This window comes from Perca fluviatilis, chromosome 4 (genome assembly GCF_010015445.1).
Source record: "Perca fluviatilis chromosome 4, GENO_Pfluv_1.0, whole genome shotgun sequence".
Lineage (NCBI taxonomy): Eukaryota > Metazoa > Chordata > Actinopteri > Perciformes > Percidae > Perca > Perca fluviatilis.
This window is the reverse complement of record NC_053115.1, coordinates 3,046,000-3,071,255: the sequence shown is the minus strand read 5'-3', so window position 1 is coordinate 3,071,255 and position 25,256 is coordinate 3,046,000. Positions and strand designations below refer to the sequence as shown.

Below are 25,256 nucleotides of genomic sequence, written 5' to 3'. Positions count from 1 at the left end.
TGTCTGTTTGACATTTACGAGCCCTGTGTTGTCTCCAGAGACCGGGCTTTTTCACGGTGTGTTCAGGGACCAGGCAGCTAGCGGATCAAGGAGAGATGACTACCATTTGAGACAAAAAATGAAATCGCGCTGAAACCATGCAGGAACTCTTAGTGCACCTTTAAAACAGAATTGGCATTTTAGTGGAATTCAAACTTTAAATCAGAACTTTTCAGTTTGGCTAAAGTTAGATAATTCTCTGAGTATCACTGACGTTCAGTACATGGCCAAAAGTGTGTGGACACCTGAACATTTCACCTACATGTCATTCAAAAACGATGCTATTCAATCTGGTGCTATAACAGCTTCCACTCTTCAGGTTTCAGGAGTTTTTTCTCCCATTCAGCCACAAGAGCATCGATGAGGTCTAACACCAGGGCTGTGGTCAAGACCACCTTTGTCGAGCCCAAGACAAGTCCAAGACCAGGACAAGTCGAGACCATGTCAAGACAGAGTCCAGGACAGAAAGAAATATAACGTTAGCAGAGCACACAGATGCAGGGCGTGCGAAGATAATCTAGCGTGTGATTGGTTATCAGGTGGCCAGTGTTTCACTTTCCCTCCAATATTATTATAAATAGAATAAAGACACCTGGACTCAGTCGAGACCAAAAGCCATATTTGGCAAGAGACAAAGAGACAAGTCCGAGACTGGAGTACTACAGCTCTGTCTAACACCGATGTTGGGCGTCCCAGTTCATCCCAAAAGGGGAACGATTGGGTTGAGGTCAGACTAGAGGTCTTGAAATTAATCAAATAATAGATGCATGGAATCGTGGACGATGCTGCATCGATAATCGGCCGGCTCATAATCCATTATTTCTGTTTATAATGTAATGTAGGCCTGACAACATTTCTGTTTACATATTCTGGTCTGTTTTTGCACATTCAGGAAGAGCCATGTGCTCAGTGCTGTATAGTTTTATGTATCCAAGTTATTTAGTATCAGAGCTCTGCAGAATGTTTGGTTTTTGAAGCTTGAAAAGCTATGAATTAAATATCCTACATGGATTTAATAGTTAAAAATGTATTTGACGCATCGTGATGCATCGAGATATCGAATCGAATTGAATCGCTGACATGATAATCGTAATCGAATCGGGAGATCAGTGAAGATTCACACCTCTAGTGCAGACTAGTCAAGTTCCTTCACACCAAAACTTGGAAAACCATTTCTTTACGGAGCTGGCTTCGTGCACCGATGGCATCGTCATGACGAAACATGACGAGCGCTCAAAAGTGCCATGAAGCTTGAAGTGCACTATTGTTTTACTGTTTTTAATATATTTACATGCTGATCAGGGTAAAAAAAAAAAAAAAACATATGCACTGAACTGCCCAGGAGTTAGTCTAACAGCTGACTGTTTCCTTTCTCCGTGAAATGAAGCTGCCTTCAAGTGCAGTCGGAAATGTCGGGACCTATAAACAGTCTGATGGAAAACAGTAATTGTGAAATATAAAGTCTACTTGTGCCGTTTTGAGGATGTGAACGCAACACTTAACGACCAAAGGTACACTTAAGTATGTAGTGTCCACATACTTTTGGCCATATGTGTGTGTGTGTGTGTGTGTGTGTGTGTGTGTGTGTGTGTGTGTGTGTGTTTACAGTACAGGCCAAAAGTTTGGACACACCTTCTCATTCAATGTGTTTCCTTTTTATTTTCATGACTATTTACATTGTAGATTCTCACTGAAGGCATCAAAACTATGAATGAACACATATGGAATTATGTACTTAACAAAAAAGTGTGAAATAACTGAAAACATGTCTTATATTTTAGATACCTCAAAGTAGCCACCCTTTGCTTTTTTATTAATAAGGGACAAACTTCCACTAATGAACCCTGACAAAGCACACCTGTGAAGGTAAAACCATTTCAGGTGACTACCTCATGAAGCTCATTGAGAGAACACCAAGGGTTTGCAGAGTTATCAAAAAAAGCAAAGGGTGGCTACTTTGAGGAATCTAAAATATAAGACATGTTTTCAGTTATTTCACACTTTTTTGTTAAGTACATAATTCCATATGTGTTCATTCATAGTTTTGATGCCTTCAGTGAGAATCTACAATGTAAATAGTCATGAAAATAAAGAAACACATTGAATGAGAAGGTGTGTCCAAACTTTTGGCCTATATATATATATATATATATATATATATATATATATATATATATATATATATATATATATATATATATATAGAAGTATTGTCAGAAAGGGTTGGTCATCTAAAGAGTTCAGCTATTTTTGAGGACAAAATCATTAAGATATTGACAGATGGAGTTCTTTTCTTAGCTAGTTAATATGCTTTATAAAATGAAACTGTTCAGGTAAAGCTAGTCTGAAGTGTGTGTGTGTGTGTGTGTGTGTGTGTGTGTGTGTTACCTGGATGTGTACTCCATCGACAGCACAGCTGATGGAGTCCAAGGAGGGAACGTGTCTCACTGATCCAGACTGGTAGTTACTACGAAAACACACAGGACACACGAAATAAAAACAGGTTTTAGGATTAACAGCACCAACCGACCGACAGGCAGATGATCTACTAAACAAATACAAATTAAACTGAAATGTTGGAATCAAATAATAAAGAAGAGCCATGTCTGTAAACCTGAGGCTCTGTTCAGACTGGACATAAGGGTGACTAAATGTATTCAGATGTCTTTTATGTAATAAAAAAAGTCTGTATGTGTGTGTGCGTGTCGTTGTGTCTCTGTGTGTGTGTGTCTGTATGTGTGTGTGCGTGTCGTTGTGTCTCTGTGTGTGTGTGTCTGTGTGTATCTGTGTGTCTGTATGTGTGTGTGCGTGTCGTTGTGTCTCTGTGTGTGTGTGTCTGTATGTGTGTGTGCGTGTCGTTGTGTCTCTGTGTGTGTGTGTCTGTATGTGTGTGTGCGTGTCGTTGTCTCTGTGTGTGTGTGTCTGTATGTGCGTGTGTATGTGTATCTGTGTGTGTGCGTGCGTGTCTCTGTGTGTGTGTGTCTCTGTGTGTGTCTCTCTCTATACGTCTCTCTGTGTGTGTATGTGTGTGTGTGTCTGTATGTTGTGTTGTGCGTGCGTGTCGTTGTGTCTGTGTGTGTGTGTGTGTGTCTGTATGTGCGCGTGTGTGTGTGTATCTGTGTGTGCGTGCGTGTCTGTGTGTCTCTCTATACGTCTCTCTGTGTGTGTATGTGTATGCGTGTGTAAAGTTCGCATGCGGTTCTCTCTATAACGTCTCTGTGTGTATGTGTGTGTGCGTGTAAAAGGTCTGTGTGTGCTGTGTGTGCTGTATGTGTGTATACGTGCATGTCGTTGTGTCTCTGTGTGTGTGTGTCGTATGTGTGTGTTATCTGTGTGTATGCGGCGTAGCGTCTCTGTGTGTGTGTGTCTGTGTGTGTGTCTGTATGTGTGTGTGCGTGCATGTCGTTGTGTCTCTCTGTGTGTGTGTGTCTGTATGTATGTGCGTGTGTGTGTGCGTCTGTGTGTGTGTCTGTGTATCTGTGTGTGTGCGTGCGTGTGTGTCTCTGTGTGTGTCTGTGTCTCTCTCTATACGTCTCTCTGTGTCTGTATGTGTGTGTGTCTGTGTGTGTGTCTGTGTGTGTGTGTGTGTGTGTGGTTGTGTGTGTCTGTGTGTGTGTGTGTGTGTGTGCTCTGTGTGTGTGTGTGTGTCTGTGTGTGTGTGTGTGTGTGTGTGTGTGTCTCTGTGTGTGTGTGTGTGTCTGTGTGTGTGTGTCTCTGTGTGTGTGTGTGTGTGTGTGTGTGTCTCTGTGTGTGTGTGTGTGTGTCTGTGTGTGTGTGTGTGTCTCTGTGTGTGTGTGTGTGTCTCTGTGTGTGTGTGTGTGTCTCTGTGTGTGTGTGTCTCTTACCTGCTGATGCTGCTCTTCCTGGACAGAGTGTTACTGGGGGAAGCTGGGGGTGTCTGATAGCTGTAGTTGAAATCAGAACCTTTCAGGTCCAAAATCACCTGAGTAACAAACATTAAACACATAAAACAACGTGAATAAATGGGAAAATTCTGCTCCTCAATACTTTCCGACTTCCCTAACAGCTCAAAAATATTATTTTTTAATCAAAAAAGCTTCAGCAATTTCCTTGATTAGCTGGTTGCTGTAGTCTTGTCAAACATCACTCAAACAGAAGCAAAGAAGAGCATCTGCTGGAGACTATTTTCAGCAGAGGATTAACTCACACCTGGAGCTCTAGTGAGTATTTGTGGCAGCAGAACAGTGTGTGTGGGGGGTAGAGTCTGTCACTACCCAAAGTGAGTAGAGTGCAGATGTGAGTAGCGCATGCTCAGATTTAAACTGTTTACGGCATAACGTGTCTTACTGAAATTTGTGAAATATGTAAAATAATAAACTTTTCTCTTTACATACAATAACAGAAGATGGAAATCATTTCAAAAATGTTTTAGCTCTCTATGATTGTTTGGTTGCTAACGTTAGCTCAAAACACCATTCAAGTGACAGCCTTTGTTGTGTCTGATTGCTAACTTGTAGCTAGCAGTCATTTCAAAAATGTTTTAGCTCTCTATGATTGTTTGGTTGCTAACGTTAGCTCAAAACACCATTCAAGTGACAGCCTTTGTTGTGTCTGATTGCTAACTTGTAGCTAGCAGTCATTTCAAAAATGTTTTAGCTCTCTATGATTGTTTGATTGCTAACGTTAGCTCAAAACGCCATTCAAGTGACAGCCAATGTTGTTTGATTGCTAAATTGTAGCTAGCAGTCATTTCAAAAACGTTTTAGCTATCTATGATTGTTTGATTGCTAACGTTAGCTAAAAACGCCATTAGCATCTAGTAGGCTACTTGATTGCAAACGTTAGCTCAAAACGCCGTTAGCATCTAGCTAGTAGGCTACTTGATTGCTAACGTTAGCTCAAACCGCCGTTAGCATCTTGTAGGTTACTTGTCGCAAAGTGACGCATGCGCAACTCACATCTGCACTCTACTCACTTTGGGTAGTGACAGAGTCCAAATAAACTGCAGTATGTGTGTTATGATAATGAAGGAACATGTCACTCAGAGCAACAGTGTGGCTGACTGATGTGTTTTGAATAGTTTTTGGGCAACAATGGAGCTCTATGGCACAGAGGAAGAGGATATATATCAGGCTTAAGATACACACACACACACAATACTTGTTAGCGTATCAAGAAAAATACAGAATATCAGTAATATCAGTTTAACTCCACCAGTAGTGGAGTTAAAAATGTAACGTTTGGCCCCTGAGGGTGTATATATCTATGGTGGCACTGAAGGAAAGGTCTGAGGAAGAGGAGAGTACCTGCTCGCTGGCAGCTGGGAGTTTATTGGGCTCAGCTGTCAGGTTGGTCAGATCTTCCAGAATAGTCTGCAGGTGGGTCACCTCACCCAACATGTTGATCTCATGGTCCTACACACACACACACACACACACACACACACACACACACACACACACACACACACACACACACACACCATTAATAAAAAGTCATGCTTTATTTATATAGTTTAAAACAGTATTAAACCAATTCACAGGCCACATAAATGTAAAAGTACATCTCACACACACACAGACAGAAACACAGAAACACACAGACACACACACACAGACAGAAACACACACATACACACAGACAGACAGACAGACAGACAGACAGACAGACAGAAACAAACACACACACACACAGACACACACACAGACAGAAACACAGAAACACACACACAGACACACACACACAGACAGAAACACAGAAACACACAGACACACACACACACAGAAACACACACACAGAAACACACACACAGACAGAAACACACACATACACACAGACAGACAGACAGACAGACAGACAGACAGAAACAAACACACAGACAGAAACACACACATACACACAGACAGACAGACAGACAGACAGACAGAAACAAACACACACACAGACACACACACAGACAGACACAGACAGACAGAAACACACACAGACAGACAGACACACACACAAAGACAGAAAAACACACACACATACACACACAGACAGACACACACAGACAGACACACACAAACACACACACACACACACACACACACACACACACAACACACACACACACATACACACACACACACAGACAGACAATACACACAGACAGACACACACACAGACAGACAGACAGAAACACACACACACACAAACACACACACACAGACAGACACACACAGACAGACATAAACAAACATCATCAATAATATATCAATAATAATACACAAACACAACAAATAAAAACAAACACATCATCAACAAAATAAAATATCACATACATACACACATCAACACCAACACAACACAGAAACCATCATAGAAACACATCAATACAACACAACAGCAGATAAAAAACAAAAATCATCACATATCATAAAACAACACATATCAACACACACACACAAAACACACAGAAATATACACATACATCATAATAAACACATACATCAATCACAAAATAATCAATATCAATATCATCATCATCAAATATAACACAGAAACAACATCACATCACACAGAACAAGAAAATATATATCATATATCAATCATCAACAACATCACACAGAAAATATCATAATGAAGAAAAAAAAAAACACAATAACATATCATCACACAAAAAATCATCATATACAACAAAACAACATCATCATCATATATATCAAATATCACATTAACACAACACACATCATCAATATCATCATCTCAGATCCACAACACCACACAATATCATCAGACAAAAAAATATCATCAATCAACACAAATACACAATACATCAATAAAAATAAACAAATAAAATAATATAAATATATCAAGACAGACAGAAGATACAAAACGATAAAAAAAATATAAATAAACAACAACAAACAAAACATCAATACCAAACACAACCACAGAAGAAGACAGACACACAAACACAGAAATCATATCATCATCATCATCATCAACATCACACATACCATGATACACACAAACGACAAAAACATCACAACAAATACAGAAAACACATACACACACATAACAGACAGACACACCAACACAAAACCAACACACAAACACACACATATCATGACAGAACAAACATCAAAATATCATCATCACATAAACAGAAACACATCATCAATATCATCACATACAAAACACATATCACAACAGACAGAAACAAACATCATCAATCATCAAACATATCATCACAGACAGAAATACACAATCATCATCACACATCACAGAACAGAAACAAACATACAATATACACAAAATATCACATCACAACAGAACAGATACACAACATAAACAACATTGACATAGACAGACACACACAAACAAAACGACCATCATATCATCACACACACACACAGACAGACACAAACATCATATATATCATCAAACACACACAGACAGACAGACAGAAACACACACACACAGACAGACAGACAGACAGACAGACAGACAGACAGACAGACAGACAGACAGACAGACAGACACAGCACTGACCAGTACAGGCTTCAGCATGCTGACGAAGCTGCAGTAGCGCGCCCTCTCTTCTATCAGCGCTCTGCACACGGCCCGTTTCTCGGTCTCTTCCAGGACGGCGTAGCGCACGTTGACGTCCTGCAGCGCGCTGTCCAGCTGGCCCCGCGCCTCGTCCTTCCCTAAAGACAGGAAGCGCGTCACTCATCCGACATATCGCACCTTCCACAGACAAGAGTCACAAAGTGCTTCACACAAAAGACATCGGATTGAAATACAAAAAAACAGAAAATAAACATGCAACAACGAATGCAATTCGAATGAGGATTGAAAGAATAAAACGCCCAAAATTACACACATTAGACAAAAGCCAGTTGAAACAAGTATGTTTTCAGTTGCTTTCTAACAGACAGCAGAACGTAAGTTAACAGGTGGGAGCTACCGCTACATCTTAATTAACTTAATTAATAAACTCTTATTTTATTACATCCTGTGTGTGTATTTTATTACATCCTGTGTGTGTATTTTATTACATCCTGTGTGTGTATTTTATTACATCCTGTGTGTGTATTTTATTACATCCTGTGTGTGTATTTTATTACATCCTGTGTGTGTATTTTATTACATCCTGTGTGTGTATTTTATTACATCCTGTGTGTGTATATTAGGGGTGGGGGGGAAAAAATGTATACAGCATAGTATCGCGATATTTTTCGTGGCAATACTGTATCGATACACAGACGCCAAGTATTGATCTTTTATGATATATGTGTTGGTCAGTCTGTCTGCTTGATAATCCCATTTTGCAGCAATACAATTGAAGGGAGATGAACAAACAGAGAAATGTATCTTTTTAGATAAAACAGATGTTGACAAAATTGTCCTTTGGGGACATCATTTGAAATTGGGAAAAATTTGAAGTTGGAAAAAAGGTAATACATCGCAATATATCGCAGAATATTGCGATATGTGTTTAAAATCGCAATAATATCGTATCGTGACATAGGTATCGTGATGATATCATATCGTGAGGCCTCTGGTGTATATATACACATATATTTATATATTTATACTTATATTGTCTGTTCTGTTAACCTGTTTGTTTAACTTATTTAGATAATGTGTGACATGCACCTACGACACCAAAACAAATTCCTTGTATGTGTAAAAAATGTACTATATAATAATAAAGCTTTTCTGATTCTGAACGATCACCTTTAGTCTTTAAGCGAGTGCGTGGGACCACCGGTAGTCCCTGGTTAGAAGACCTGAGGGACCTGCTAGTGATGTTAGAAACGCACACAGGAGGAACTGATCCGGGGACAGGGACTAAAATCATTAAATCAACATGTACGTCAGACCCTGTGACGAACACAGACAGAAAGCGTAGTCACACTGCCTCATCTTACTCCTCCTTACGGTAAGCTAGCACTCGCTAACGGTAGGTTTCCACACATTGAGGGTGAATGGAGACGATAATTCGCCCTGATTGAGCGAGATGAGAGCGAATCGCCAGAGGGGATGTGAAATAAAGTTGACGAAAGTTTAACTTTATTCAAATGAGGACCGCTCGAGAACCAATCAGGTCCGCGTGTTTGTGTTTTGGAGGCGGGAGTTACAACAAAAGTCTGACCAAGATGGAGGAGGTCATCATGAGGCCGTATCATGAACATTTTGATGCGATTAAAATGTTTCTACACGAACATCGGTACTTCTATCAACACGAATTGTGTTTTATACGACACAAGAACTTAGTCAGGGCACATACACCGCTAAATAGACCACTGTATACGTTAGTTTAAACACTCGAACTTTTCAGCTAGCCGACAGGCTAATCGCTAGCGTGTTCGGACATTGGATTTCATTGTAGCCTAGCCAGGCAGCTAGCTAGCTAGGCTACTTGTGCGTTTGTTTGATTACATGTTTTGTTGGCGAACATTGACGCTTGTAGCAACACGGATTGTTGTTTATATGTCGCACGAACTTAAACAGGGCGAACACGCACCACCAAACAGACCACTGGAGATAGTTTAAACACTCAAAATGATTCAGCTAGCCGACAGGTCACCCGCTAGCATGTTCGGACATTGCATTTCATTGTAAGCGTAGCCAGGCAGCTAGGCTACATAGCCAGGTTAGCAGAGCATTTATGAGCTAACGTTTTACCGATGGTTTGCTGCTGTGCATTTTTACCGCCCTCTGTCTTCTGACAGCCCGGGACATTTAAAAAAATGTTGCGGACTTGCGTGTTGTTTTTGCAACCACGCCCCCGAGGCAAACTTTCGTTGGCCGAAATTTGCGAGGTATTTCGCTGTGTGGAACCCTACCGAAATATAGTCAGAGATCTCAAACTGCCTCATCTTACTCCTCCTTATATAGTCACCGAGAGCTCAAACTGCCTCATCTTACTCCTCCTTATATAGTCACCGAGAGCTCACACTGCCTCATCTTACTCCTCCTTATATAGTCACCGAGAGCTCAAACTGCCTCATCTTACTCCTCCTTATATAGTCACCGAGAGCTCAAACTGCCTCATCTTACTCCTCCTTATATAGTCACCGAGAGCTCAAACTGCCTCATCTTACTCCTCCTTATATAGTCACCGAGATCTCAAACTGCCTCATCTTACTCCTCCTTATATAGTCACCGAGATCTCAAACTGCCTCATCTTACTCCTCCTTATATAGTCACAGAGATCTCAAACTGCCTCATCTTACTCCTCCTTATATAGTCACAGAGAGCTCAAACTGCCTCATCTTACTCCTCCTTATATAGTCACCGAGAGCTCAAACTGCCTCATCTTACTCCTCCTTATATAGTCACTGAGATCTCAAACTGCCTCATCTTACTCCTCCTTATATAGTCACCGAGAGCTCACACTGCCTCATCTTACTCCTCCTTATATAGTCACCGAGAGCTCACACTGCCTCATCTTACTCCTCCTTATATAGTCACCGAGATCTCACACTGCCTCATCTTACTCCTCCTTATATAGTCACCGAGAGCTCACACTGCCTCATCTTACTCCTCCTTATATAGTCACCGAGAGCTAAACTGCCTCATCTTACTCCTCCTTATATAGTCACGCCGAGCTCAAACTGCCTCATCTTACTCCTCCTTATATAGTCACAGAGAGCTCACACTGCCTCATCTTACTCCTCCTTATATAGTCACAGAGATCTCAAACTGCCTCATCTTACTCCTCCTTATATAGTCACAGAGATCTCAAACTGCCTCATCTTACTCCTCCTTATATAGTCACAGAGAGCTCAAACTGCCTCATCTTACTCCTCCTTATATAGTCACAGAGATCTCACACTGCCTCATCTTACTCCTCCTTATATAGTCACAGAGATCTCACACTGCCTCATCTTACTCCTCCTTATATAGTCACAGAGATCTCACACTGCCTCATCTTACTCCTCCTTATATAGTCACAGAGATCTCACACTGCCTCATCTTACTCCTCCTTATATAGTCACAGAGATCTCACACTGCCTCATCTTACTCCTCCTTATATAGTCACAGAGATCTCAAACTGCCTCATCTTACTCCTCCTTATATAGTCACCGAGAGCTCACACTGCCTCATCTTACTCCTCCTTATATAGTCACAGAGATCTCACACTGCCTCATCTTACTCCTCCTTATATAGTCACCGAGAGCTCAAACTGCCTCATCTTACTCCTCCTTATATAGTCACAGAGATCTCACACTGCCTCATCTTACTCCTCCTTATATAGTCACCGAGAGCTCAAACTGCCTCATCTTACTCCTCCTTATATAGTCACAGAGATCTCACACTGCCTCATCTTACTCCTCCTTATATAGTCACCGAGAGCTCACACTGCCTCATCTTACTCCTCCTTATATAAGCGGATACTGTGACTGTGATAACAGAGTTACAGTGTCATCAGTAACACTCAGGCTGTGATACCCAGATACTACCAGCAGGGGTCAGGACAGCACAGCACATGCACACACACACAAAATCCCAAAACAACAGACAGTAAAACTGTGGGGCTGAAGAGAATCTGATAGAGAGGGTGGGGATCACAGTGAGTAGGCCAGTTTGAACAGGTGAGTCAGACTGTCGAATGTGTGAGGGCAGGGAGCTCCAGCGCCTGGGAGCAGCTGAAAGCACCCATAGTATGGCTAGTATCTGAAGCTGAATTAATCAGAAGCATGTTTTCTAACCTCATGGAGAGACATTGACTGAGCTCAACTGTAAATGTGTGGTAGAGTGTTGATCTGGTCTGAGCCCGCTGGCTTCAGACAGACAGACCCCCCCGCAGCTGTGGAAACACACACTGAATATACAGAGAAAGGAAGTCCAGAAATAGTGGAGGGAGCGCACAGCTCCTACAACACAGAGGAGTTAAAGGTCCTATGACATGCTGCTTTTTGGATGCTTAGTGGTCCCCTAATACACTATCTGAAGTCTCTTTTATATAGACCTTAGTGGTCCTCTAATACTGTATCTGAAGTCTCTTTTATATAGACCTTAGTGGTCCCCTAATACTGTATCTGAAGTCTCTTTTATATAGACCTTAGTGGTCCCCTAATACTCTATCTGAAGTCTCTTTTATATAGACCTTAGTGGTCCCCTAATACTGTATCTGAAGTCTCTTTTATATAAGACCTTAGTGGTCCCCCCATCACTCTATCTGAAGTCTCTTTTATATAGACCTTAGTGGTCCCCTAATACTGTATCTGAAGTCTCTTTTATATAGGCCTTAGTGGGCCCCCTAATACTGTATCTGAAGTCTCTTTTATATAGACCTTAGTGGTCCCCTAACTGTATCTGAGTTCTTTTTTTATATAGGCCTTGTAGTGTCCCCTCATACTGTATCTGAAGTCTCTTTTATATAGGCCTTAGTGGTCCCCTAATAATACTGTATCTGAAGTCTCTTTTATATAGACCTTAGTGGTCCCCTAATACTGTATCTGAAGTCTCTTTTATATAGACCTTAGTGGTCCCCTAATACGTATATCTGAAGTCTCTTTTATATAGACCTTAGTGGTCCCTTTTACTGTATCTGAAGTCTCTTTTATATAGGCCTTAGTGGTCCCTTAATATACTGTATCTGAAGTCTCTTTTTTATATAGACCTTAGTGGTCCCCTAATACTCTATCTGAAGTCTCTTTTATATAGACCTTAGTGGGCCCCCTAATACTGTATCTGAAGTCTCTTTTATATAGACCTTAGTGGTCCCCTAATACTGTATCTGGAAGTCTCTTTTATATAGGCCTTAGTGGTCCCCTAATACTGTATCTGAAGTCTCTTTTATATAGACCTTAGTGGTCCTCTAATACTGTATCTGAAGTCTCTTTTATATAGACCTTAGTGGTCCCCTAATACTGTATCTGAAGTCTCTTTTATATAGACCTTAGTGGTCCCCTAATACTGTATCTGAAGTCTCTTTTATATAGACCTTAGTGGTCCCCTAATACTGTATCTGATGTCTCTTTCCCTTGACAGCCTTGGTGCAGAATTACTAGAGCCAGTCCTACAATGAGCTTTCCTTAGGATGTGCCATTTGTGTGTGTGTGTGTGTGTGTGTGTGTGTGTGTGTGTGTGTGTGTATATATATAAATTAAACTTAGCTACCTTTTGATCAGCTATAACATTAAAATGCTGCTTACATGTTATTGCATCAATAATAGTCATTAAAACACACTGGTAGGATTCAGTCTGCTGCATAATATGTTATTTTAGCTTTGACAGTGTTTTCCCTAGGTTTGTGGAAGACTTACGTGCACGTATTTTGCGTGCACCTCAAGAAAAGGTTACGTTTTTCAACAAAAGGAAATGCAAATTGACATCATTTCGAACCATTATTATTACCACCATATCTGTGTCTTAAACATTGGAAAAGCTAGAGCAGCTAATACATGAATAAATAACACTCAAAAAGCTCAAAGACAAAACTTGCTAAATAAAGCCTTCTACTGGGGACCAACTACAATAATTAGATCTGAGAAAAGTCTATAAGTTACATTAATTTGGCTAAAGTGGTGCCCAAAACAGCTTGGGTGCCGCGCCTTAGCCATACAACGGGCGCAATATTTGTTAAAGGCAAAATATGTGTCTAACCGTTCTGAAGTAGTGTGGAGCCTACAAATCCTATCTACAGACTACAGAAAACACCTTTGTTTGGTTAAGATTGATGCAAAAATCACACTACATGACTATACAGTCCCTCCAGGAAAACAAAATTATGCGATCGCATAATTCAATGCATAATCAGCCAAAGTAGGGGGGCGCATTTTTTTTCAAATACTCTGCACTTTTTTTCTCCTATCCCAGAATGCATCTGTGGTGTAGCCAGAGCTTAGCCTACTCCACAGCGCTGTGGAGATACAGTAGGTCTGTCAATGCGAGACTAGGACAACCCTGACTGTGACAACGTTGAGTATTTTCCTACTTTACAAGAGTACAACTTTGAATGCAGGACTTTTACTTGTAATGGAGTATTTTTACATTGCAGTATTGCTACTTTTACTTCCATAAAGTATCTGAATACTTCTTATAAAAAGTTATAACCATCACAACAGTCTGTGTGTGTGTCTGTGTGTCTCTGTGTGTGTGTGTGAGTGTGTGTGTGTGTGTGTGTGTGTGTGTTTGAGAGAGAGTGTGTTTGTGTGTGTCTGTCTCTGTCTGTGTGTGTCTCTGTGTCTCTGTGTGTGTGTGTGTGTCTCTCTCTGTGTGTCTGTGCATGTGTGTGTGTGTCTGTCTGTGTGTGTGTGAGTGTGTGTCTTTTTGTGTGTGTGTGTCGCTCTGTGTGTGTCTCTGTGTGTGTCTGTGTGTCTCTGTGTGTGAGTGTGTGTCTCTTTGTGTGTGTGTGTCGCTCTGTGTCTGTGTGTGTGTCTCTGTGTGTGTCTGTGTGTCTGTGTGTGTGTGTGTGTGTGTGTGTGTGTCTCTCTCTCTCTGTGTGTCTGTGCATGTGTGTGTGTGTCTGTTCTTTTGTGTTTATATGTGTGAGTCTCTCTGTGTGTGTGTGTGTGTGTGGTGTGTCTTTGTGTGTGTGTGTGTGTGTGTGTGTGTGTTTTTATTTTTGTGTTTCTCTGTGTGTTTTGTGTGTGTGTGTGTGTTAATCTCTCTGTGTGTGTGTGTGTTATATGTGTGTGTGTGTGCTTGGTTGTTTGTGTGTGTGTGTGTGTGTGTGTGTGTGTGTGTGTGTGTGTGTGTGTGTGAGAGAGGACATGTCCATGTTGCTAACAGAAGCTCAGTGTCGGTGTGCTGTTAGCCTGCCTGACGCCCGGCCACTGTGGAAACACACAGACAGGCAGCGTGTTGTCAGACTGTTTCTACAAGGATCTGGCTCGCCACCCACAAAAACACCTGAACTCACTCGCTCTGCTCAGCACACAGTCCACTCATTCGCTCGGCTAAAAAAAAAAAAAAAAAAGGTGAAACACAGTTCAGACGAAGCTGACTCCCACCAGCTGGGAAACGTACTTCAATAACAGGTTAGAAGTCACTTTATTAATCGCTCTCTGACTTTTAGAAATAGATCTTGTGGTGATTATAACATCCATCTTACACTTCGCAGAGATGATCTGTCAATCATCCCGTGAAGGCTGGACGTCTTGTTATTTCTGTTGATGAAGTTTGAGTCTTCATCGGTCCTTGAAAGGAGACTTAAACTCAACTCCAGCGGCTTGCTGCTAATTACACAGGTCTCCCTCTTTTGTTTATTTCAAGCAAAGTCTGATTATAGTGCACATTTTTCTTTGTGTGTGTGTCTCTGTGTGCGTGCGTGCGTGCATGTGTGTGTGTGTGTCTGCGTGCATGTGTGTCTGTGTGTCTTCATGTGTGTGTGTGTGTGTGTCTGTAGGTCTGTGTGTGTGGTGTCTGCGTGCATGTGTGTTTGTGTGTGTGGGTGCATGTGTGTCTGTGTGTCTGTGTGTGTGTGTGTGTCTGTAGGTCTGTGTGCGTGTGTGTGTGTCTGTGTCTGCATGTGTGTGTGTCTGTAGGTCTGTGCGTGTGTGTGTGTGTGTGCGTATGTGTGTGTCTGTGTGCGTGTGTGTGTCTGTGTGTGTGCGTGTGTCTGTGTGCGTGTGTGTCTATGTGCGTGTGTTTGTCTGAGTGTGTGTGTGCGTCTGTGTGCGTGCATGCGTGTGTCTGTGTGTTTCTCTTTGTGTCTATGTGTGTGTGTGTGTGTGTGTGTGTGTGTGTCTGTCTCTGTGTGTGTGTGTGTTTGTGTGTGCGTGCGTGCGTGCGTGCGTCTGTGTGCGTGTCTGTGTGCGTGCGTTTGTGTCTATGTGTGTGTGTGTGTGTCTGTCTCTGTGTGTGTGTGTGTGTTTGTGTGTGTGCGTCATGCGATGCGTGCATGCGTCGTGTGTTTGTTCGTGTCTGTGTGTGTGTCTGTGTGCGTGTGTTTGTGTCTATGTCTCTGTGTGTCTGTGTGCGTGTTTGTCTGTGAGTGTGTGGTGCGTGTGCGGTGCGTTCGTTTCTCTTTGTGTCTATGTGTGTGTGTCTGTCTCTGTGTGTGTGTGTGTTTGTGTGTGTGTCTGTGTGTGTGTGTGTGTCTGTGTGTGCGTGTCTGTGTCTGTGTCTGTGTGTGTGTTTGTGTCTGTGTGTGTGTCTGTGCGTGTCTGTGTGCGTGTGTTTGTGTCTATGTCTCTGTGTGTCTGTGTGCGTGTTTGTCTGTGAGTGTGTGTGTGCGTGCATGCGTGTGTGTCTGTGTTTCTCTTTGTGTCTATGTGTGTGTGTCTGTCTCTGTGTGTGTGTGTGTTTGTGTGTGTCTCTGTGTGCATGTGTCTGTCTCTGTGTGCGTGTCTGTGTCTGTGTGTGTGTCTCTGTGTGTGTTTGTGTCTGTGTGTGTGTCTCTGTGTGTGTTTGTGTCTGTGTGTGTCTGTCTCTGTGTGCGTGTCTGTGTCTGTGTGTGTGTCTCTGTGTGTGTTTGTGTCTGTGTGTGTGTCTCTGTGTGTGTTTGTGTCTGTGTGTGTTTGTGTCTGTGTGCGTGTGTTTGTGTCAGGAACAAATCCCACAAATAGGACGAAACCTAACAAGTATCGTCTGTGTACCCAAAGCCCGATGATTCCTCTGTGCCATCAAGCTCCAAAAACTGTTAAAAACACATCACTGTTGCTCTGGGTGACATGTTCCTCCATTACCATGAACACACACAAACTACAGCTTATTCTGACTTAGTCTACATCCACGACGTTCCCTTCCTCTGTCTCTGTGTTGGCGCTCTAACCTCCGGCTGATTTGTGAGGACTATGGTTAACTGCTCCTCAGATCTCTGCAGGGTAAATCCAGACAGCTAGCTAGACTATCTGTCCAATCTGAGTTTTCTGTTGCACGACTAAAACTACTTTTGAACGTACACATGTTCCACCAATACAAGTTCCTTCCAGAGGCTATTTAGCAGAGGCACCGTGTGACGCTTAGCCCCGCCCAAGACGACTGTGATTGGTTTAAAGTAAGTAAGTAAGAAAAGTTTATTTCTATAGCACATTTAAAAACAGCTCGCGCTGACCAAAGTGCTGTACATTGCGCATTAGCCACAGGGTGAGAAAATTAAACACACGTACAAATCAGTGATTTAGGCTAAAAAGGACATCGAAAGACAAACACTTAATTTCAAACATAGCAGGATAAGACAATTAAAAGGCCGGGAAGGCCAATGTAAAAAGGTGAGTTTTGAGCCTGGCTTTGAATATCACAATTGAAGGAGCATCTCTGATGTCAGGTGGCAGTCGGTTCCACAGCTGAGGGCCAGCAATAGAAAAGGCTCGGTCACCTTTTTGCTTAAAAGAGATGCCAATAAACCAGAGCATGTTTTTCTGCCATCCAGAAATGCTGTGTGGACTCGCCAGACCCTCCTCTGCAGCACTGTACAAAATATACGCTGACTGAGAGGAGAGGGAAATGTTTATTGATATGAAAAGCGACAGGACAGCAAAAGGACTTGAGGCACGAAGAGTGAAACAGTTACAACCCCTCAATACTTCAGAGCTGCATTAGGTACACTTTCTTTAACCATAAACCAGTCTGTTAGCATTCCTCTCTCACTCACTCACTCACTCACAGGTCCTGGTAGCCTCAGGCTGGGTTTAACCAGGAATCACAAACAGTGATAACAAGCTGCTGAGAGAGAGAGAGAGAGAGACAGAGAGAGAGAGAGACAGAGAGAGAGAGAGAGAAGACAGAGAGAGAGAGAGAGAGAGAGAGAGAGAGAGAGAGAGAGAGAGAGAGAGAGAGAGAGAGACAGAGAGAGAGAGAGAGAGAGACAGAGAGAGAGAGAGAGAGAGAGAGAGAGACAGAGAGAGAGAGAGAGAGAGAGAGAGAGAGACAGAGAGAGAGACAGAGAGACAGAGACAGAGACAGAGAGAGAGAGAGAGAGAGAGAGAGACAGAGAGAGATGGATGACAGATGTGTGGGTTGGTGCCAAGAGGGTAAGCTTCGCTTCAGAACTCAAACCTCCTATGGCGCCATTTTGATGCTACAAAACGATCACCTCCCGTTAGCATCCCATTGACTCCCATTCATTTTGACGTCACTTTGACAGAGAATAACTTTACATCTGAAGCTTTTAAAGACTATTTGTCCGTTGTTTATTTCTAAAGAAACACAACAATGAATGAAAGACTTACTGTCACACAGTAGAGGAATTACCGTATAGTACAGGAGAAGCTCTCAGGCAGTTTGGACTTCCATTATCTGTTTAGGTTTAATGACTAATGTTAACTAGCATGTTAGTGATCAGTAATTAGCCTGTGCCTATGTTATCTCCTTACATATACCTACGCTCTCCGTCTCTGTAAGATTGGGAATGATTGAGATTTCTCTCGGCACAGCTACCAGAAGACTTCACACTTTCAGACAGGTTGCTCACGTCACATTTACGTCTTCAAGCTCAGTTGGAGGCTGCTCAGTAACGCTCAGCCAGCACCGGGAAAGAGACTTCTGACATCCTTCACTGGTCTCTGTCCAGAGACACGGGACCTGGTGGTCCAGTTTATATATATACTGTCTATGGTTGGTGTGTATTTTGGACTAAAGCCCTTACAGATGCTTTGGATGATGACTGCTGTTTATTTCAGGGAATCTAACAGTCACCCTGTTTATGTTGTGTTCATTTACACAACCACAGATCTGGTCCAGTATGGTGTGGTATGGTATTCTTAAATTAATTTAGACATACTGAAGCCCTATTCTTGTCTGAATTCACTCTAATTAAACATTTTGAACACAACACTCCGTTAGACTGGTCCACTTCTTACCTCTCTGGACGCACTCAGTTCATTCAACTCAAGTCTTTTAAATCCATTCCCTCCTCCGTCACTTCAGGTGTGCCCCAGGGCTCTGTCCTGGGGCCCCTACTCTTCATCATTTACCTCCTTCCCCTCGGCAATATCTTCCGCAAATTTAACATTCACTTCCACCGTTATGCCGATGACACCCAGCTCTACCTCCCCACCAAACCCTCCTCCACTCTTCCGCCCACCTCCCTTACTGATTGCATCTCTGAAATAAAAACCTGGCTCACCCAAAACTTCCTCAAATTAAACAGTAATAAAACAGAGGTTCTCCTCATTGGCACCAAATCCACTTTATCCGAAACCAACAGTTTTTCTCTCACTATTGATAACTCCTCCGTTTCACCCTCCCCCCAAGGTTAAGAGTCTGGGTGTCATCCTTGACAGCACACTATCCTTTCCACCCCACATCAATAACACTGCCTACTTCCACCTAAAAAATATCAATCGTCTCTGCCCCTCCCTCTCACCACCATGGGGAGCAGAGCATTCAGCCGCTCTGCTCCCCATCTCTGGCATTCATTACCACCCCAACTCAGAAACATTGATACTAGCGCTGCTCCCTCTTAGTGGATTAGTCGACTAATCTGTGGTTTTGGTCTTAGTCAACTTAGATCTCTTTAGTCCATTAGTTCATGTTTGATGCTGTTTTCATGCTGAATGACTTATTTCCAAGAAACGTACGAGCACATCTCTGGTAAACACAAGAATTAAGGGTTGACATTTGACCTAATAGATATCACCGTGAAACCTACTTTGATTACTTTCATTTAAGGCAGTTATTTGTTGTATTACACGTTTTCTGAAATGTTGTGTTTAAATATGCAAAGGAGGCGTTATCTTATTCAATATATGCATCCTTTTGCATGACTCTTTGCGGAGAAACTCAGATTTACAGATCTGTCGATTAAATCAACTAATCGATTAGTCGATACAATTGAATGAGTGTTAGTCGACTAAGATTTTCTTCAATCGAACACAGCCCTAATCGATTCATTCCGATTTCAAATTGCAACTCAAAACACATCTGTTTAAAACTGCCTATTCCACTTGATGTCAATTGGTCTGCCTCTTTCTGTTGTTTCTATAGTTTTATTTTATTTTTATTTATATTTTTTGCTGCTTTTAAATGTCTTATGTATCCCTGTATGATGTCCTTCAGTGCCGAGAAAGGCGCCTTTAAATAAAATCTATTATAATTATGTAAAAAGGCTGAAAAAATGTGTTAAATATGTACATATTTAACTGTATTATTGCCAGCAGAAATCACAGAAGTGATATTCACCTGGGTGTCGGTGAGAGCTTTAGTCTGTGATGATCTAAATTAATAAAAAGAGTTATGAGGATGCAGGGATAATTATAAAGGCTCTAAAGTTCATTCGTTCTCACAGTGACATTCGGGAAATAATACAGAACTCTTGGAAGTTTGGCTGACTTGGACCGTATTAAAAAGATATGGCTTCTTACATCTTCGAATAGAAAATATATTAAAATCTAGGCAATCAAATTCTCAGTCTGCAATTATTGTGGCCAAAATATCATAGTATGGTATAATCAAGATAATTATCAAACCTTCCTGAAATTAGTACTAAAATATAATAAGTTTGTGCATGTCTTATTCCTACATATTTGTTGGTCTTCTTAATAAAGTCCCAGATAACGGTAAACTGTCTGTAATGACACACAACTGCTGCTACGTTATTTAATGCGCCTTCTGCTGACACCTGCAGTGCACAATATGTTTTTAATCGACATGACTAAGATTTCAAACAGCAAAGCTGGCACTCACAGCAATCTTAATGTTTGAACTGCTGCTTTCAAATGCTTACTCATCCAACCGTCTGGACCATCTGCGTAACACACTGATAACATCATCAATGTCAGACAGGTGGGCCAGTTTAGTTCATGGCCACGTTCAGCGTCGACAAAACGTAACAACCATAGACTGTATAATATTAATGGACAATGCATCCGGTTCGGCCAAGTGCTGCAAATGCAGAAGTGCCTTAAACCTGCTTTCTCTCTGAATTCCTGCAGGGGGAGACTCCTTAAACCTGCTTTCTATCTGAATTCCTGCAGGGGGAGACTCCTTAAACCTGCTTTCTATCTGAATTCCTGCAGGGGGAGACTCCTTAAACCTGCATTATATCTGAATTCCTGCAGGGGGAGACTCCTTAAACCTGCTTTCTATCTGAATTCCTGCAGGGGGAGACTCCTTAAACCTGCTTTCTATCTGAATTCCTGCAGGGGGAGACTCCTTAAACCTGCTTTCTATCTGAATTCCTGCAGGGGGAGACTCCTTAAACCTGCATTATATCTGAATTCCAGCAGGGGGCGACACAGGAGTTCGGTTTCTGTAGAAGTCTATGAGAAAGTGACCCACTTCTCTCTTGATTTATTACCTCAGTAAACATTTTCATAATGAGTTCATGGTCTCAATCGCTAGTTTTAAGTCTTCTGCAACACAGAATGATGATAATTTTTTGAATGATGGTCTCGTTGATTTTAAAATCGGCGATAAAGCAGGGGGTGTTTTAGGGCGTGGCTATGATGTGATTGCCAGTGAAAGTGTGTAATGTAGAGTGTAAGAGCTCCTTCCTCTAGTCTAAAATCATCACATTCGCAACCTGGATGGCTGCGCCCGTTAATAGCAAACTCCACAACTCATAGCAGATCTCCACAAACCTACGGGTGACGTCACACATGGTTGGCACCTGGTAGCAACGCATTGCTTTAAACTGAAACGGGGGGTGCGTTGAACCCTGTTGTGTGCGCAGTGTTTACAGACACGTCTCTGCTGATTGGGTATCCCCTGCTGTGACACAGCCAATAAACGAGAGAGAGATACACCCACCAAACGGGAGAGAAAACTCAACTCAAAGCCTGTTGCACACCGTTCCGGAGAAACATGTCGTTCAACCAGGAAACCGTAGCGACAAGGTGCAGGCAGTTTGAAGATTGAACGCGCCCCAGTTGATAATGGGTTTCTGCGGAGCTCTCTGAAGCGTGTCGAGACATGAAGGAGCTGTATGCAAAAAAACTAAAAACATCTGGAGATTCAAATGAGAACATCTGACACACTTCACCTCCTTTAACCTCGAGCCTTCTCACTCGCTTTATACTGCTCTCCTCCTGGAACGTCTGTCTGTCCTTATGCCCTCAAAATGTCATTTATTAAATGTATTTGTGTCTAAATGACATTTACCGTATTTTCCGGACTATAAGTCGCATTTATTTAGACTTTTTCTTTTCATCTGTCAACTACACAATAGCACCCAGAACATCAGGCTGAATAGGGTAGGTGTCCGGTTTGTTAACGTAACACATTAACAGTTATTGAACTACACAATAGCACACAGAACAACTAGCTCAAACTTTCTTTCTGCTGCTCGATTACCATTTTCGGGCTGCATATTTTACTACCTGCAGTTTGTTATCTCTTTTCTTTCTCAGTTGTCTTTAGGAGCAGCATTCTAGTTGTCACAAGCCTAGAGCGCCCTCTCGCCTGTTTTCTTATCGGTCAGTCTCGACTTCGGCCACATGACATCACATCTTTCCTTCTCCTCCTCATCGTGCAGTCCATCATCCCCCTGTATAGAGTGTGGTCTAGACCTACTCTATCTGTAAAGTGTCTCGAGATAACCTATGTTATGATTTGATACTATAAATAAAATTGAATTGAATCGTTCTTTAATGCAACCACTTGAGAAAGAGATAATTACATCATCCATCCATCTTTAACATCCTCTTCTTCGTCCTTTGCTTGGAGTTGGGTTAGGTTTTTTTTTTTTTAATTGTCTCTATCATTATGTGCATTTCCTTTTCTCTTTCTTCTCCATACAAACCTCTCTCCTCGTCCGCTCACTCCCTTGTCTTTCTCACCACAGTGACCGCTGTGGAGTCATGGAGAAGATGACTGCAACCCTCCCTCCATTCATCCTTGTCTTGTCCTCCCCCTCTTCTCTGCACAGCCACATGGAGGAGAAAGTCAGCAGCCATCTTTGGTCTTTTCATCCTTCTATCCTCCTCTTCTTCATGGATATTTTATACTCAAGTTCTTCGATAAGACCTAAATATCGCCTGCATCTTTAAGACTTAACCCTGCAAACCTCTGGTGCTGCCAAATCTGGGACCTGAATAAAGCCTGGGACGCGGGGCCATTTTGCTGTTATTCCTTACTTCAAAGACAGAGTGATATGATTGGTTTTGGACCAACTGAAAGAGTTTCTGAAAACCACAAGACACAAGTACCTAATAATAGGCCATTCTTCTTTGGTAACATGTTTTAGTGGCAATAACACTACACAAATTGCAGCTAACTATTACCATATGACATGATAGCATCTCATAAATATTATTTATTTAGTCCCCCTATTACTACTAGTCTAGTCTCTCATTAACAGACCTATCTCCACAGTGCTGTGGAGGAAGGTCTGGCTACACCACAGATACCTTCTGGGATGGGAGAGAGAAAAATGCTCTGGGTTGTTTGCATTTCTTTAAACCAATCACAATCGTCTTGGGCGGCGCTGAGCTCTGGATGCAGCGACGGTGGCTCTGCTAAATATTCTCGGGAAGGAACTTGTTTTGGTGGAACATGTGCACCCAAAAGAAAACGCCAAATACAGTATAGTACATACATACAGTACCGTGAGCTATTTAAATGAGCTGATCCATGGTTAAACCTCATTGGCTCTTACCAGTGTAAGTAAGTAAGTAAACTTTATTTATATAGCACCTTTCACAGACAAAAGGGGTCACAAAGTGCTTTACAGTTAAACAAAAACAGAGCAAAGACAACACATACAAAGCTATATGGCTAATAAAATGCTTGTCTAAAAAGATGAGTCTTCAGATGTTTTTTAAAGGTTTCCAGAGAATCCAAAGCTAACAAGGCTAAAGGGAGAGAGCTCCAGAGCCCTGGGGCCACCACCGAAAATGCACGATCACCTCTTGTTTTAAAACGTGTTCTAGGAACAATTAAGAGCTCCTGGCATGAAGACCTCAAAGAGCGACCAGGAGTGTGTGCGTGCAGTAGTTCCTGGATGTACGAGGGAGCTTGGCCATGTAAGGCTCTATAGGTAATAGTTACAATTTTAAAATGCACTCTAAAACCAATCGGTAGCCAGTGAAGAGCCTTAAGCACAGGAGTAATGTGCGACCTCCTGCTGGTCTTAGATAAAAGTCTTGCTGCTGCATTCTGTACGACTTGCAGTGAGCCCAAGGATGATTTGTTTAAGCAGGTGTATAGTACATTGCAATAATCCAAACGAGAGGAAACAAAAGCATGAACAAGCATCTCCATCTCTCTTTGAGAAACCACAGATCTAATTTTAGCAATGTTCCTGAGATGGAAAAAACAGGAACGAACCACAGACTTCACATGACTGTTAAAACACATAGATTTGTCAAAAATGACACCCAGATTACGCACAGCATTACAGTCTGAAACTGATAGAGACCCAATGGCCGGCATAGTGTATCTCCGTGTGTACTTCCTCCACAGCAATCTCCACCAATCAATCCCCAAAAACCTCCCAGTTAAGAGAGGAAATGCCCTAAACATATTCTTTGTAAATTTTTTACAAGAACCAAGCAGGCCTGACTTGTTGCACAATTCAAATTTTCTTTAAAACTTGCCATTTTCAGCGCGTAGCTTGACACCTTTTGTTTTCCGTAGCGAATGGAGTTTGAGAACGGCAACACATTAGAGCTGAAGATCTCAATTTCTATCATTTTAATCGGGCTCGGGCGGTCAGGTGATGCGTTTCGATTAGCGCGAAAAATGGATGCTGAGGAGGTGGAACCGAGGCTGGCCTCTGGAGGACTTCTTTTATTTCTTTGTTCCAACTTCCAAGTGGCCTACAGCCTCCGATAGTCACGAATAAATGATGTTAAATAAATGTATTAATGACTCATTCTTGACAAAAAGCAAAAGAACGCGCACAGCTCTTTTTGCTTTATGTCAAGAATGAGTCATTAATACATTTGAATAATGTCAGGCTGTAAACAGGTTTGGGCTTTTAAAAAGCTGCCAATCAAAATGTACTTGTCTTGTACTTGTTTAAGGGCCGATTACAGCTCTACAAACACATACTGTTGCATACTGTTAAGTTTTTGTTTGTACAAACAGGAGACGATCACTGGAAGAACTGGGTTTGGTGTACGACCTGCTTTCAGTCCATTCACCTCAGCGACAGCAGGGTGGTGTTAACTTACATAAGAGTTGTGTTTAAGTTCATTCGCACAAATCAAATGTTTCCTCTCATCAGTTGAAAGTTATTATTATGATGTTTTTCTAAAGTCACAGCCCAACTGTGTGTATGTGAAGCTGAATGGGATAACCAATGGCATATTTCTGTCTGTCTTTCTATTCCCTCGACTCTCCTACCACTCTGCATCTCTCTCTAAGCAGTTGGAGATTTCCTATCTGAAGTGGTTACACACCACATAATGACAGAGGGCGCGCAC

At 41.9% G+C, this 25,256-nt stretch overlaps 1 protein-coding gene across 1 annotated transcript in view; it reads right to left on the bottom strand.

The window, feature by feature from the left end:
* mtss1 (MTSS I-BAR domain containing 1) overlaps window positions 1-25,256 on the bottom strand; it is a 109,144-nt gene that overhangs the window by 2,015 nt on the left and 81,873 nt on the right. Inside the window, exons 7-10 of the mRNA XM_039798877.1 lie at window positions 7,537-7,694; window positions 5,307-5,414; window positions 3,885-3,982; window positions 2,428-2,506 (exon numbers count right to left, since the gene is read on the bottom strand). Of these exons, the coding sequence (XP_039654811.1) occupies window positions 2,428-2,506; window positions 3,885-3,982; window positions 5,307-5,414; window positions 7,537-7,694 (443 nt within the window). The remainder of the gene's footprint in view (window positions 1-2,427; window positions 2,507-3,884; window positions 3,983-5,306; window positions 5,415-7,536; window positions 7,695-25,256) is intronic.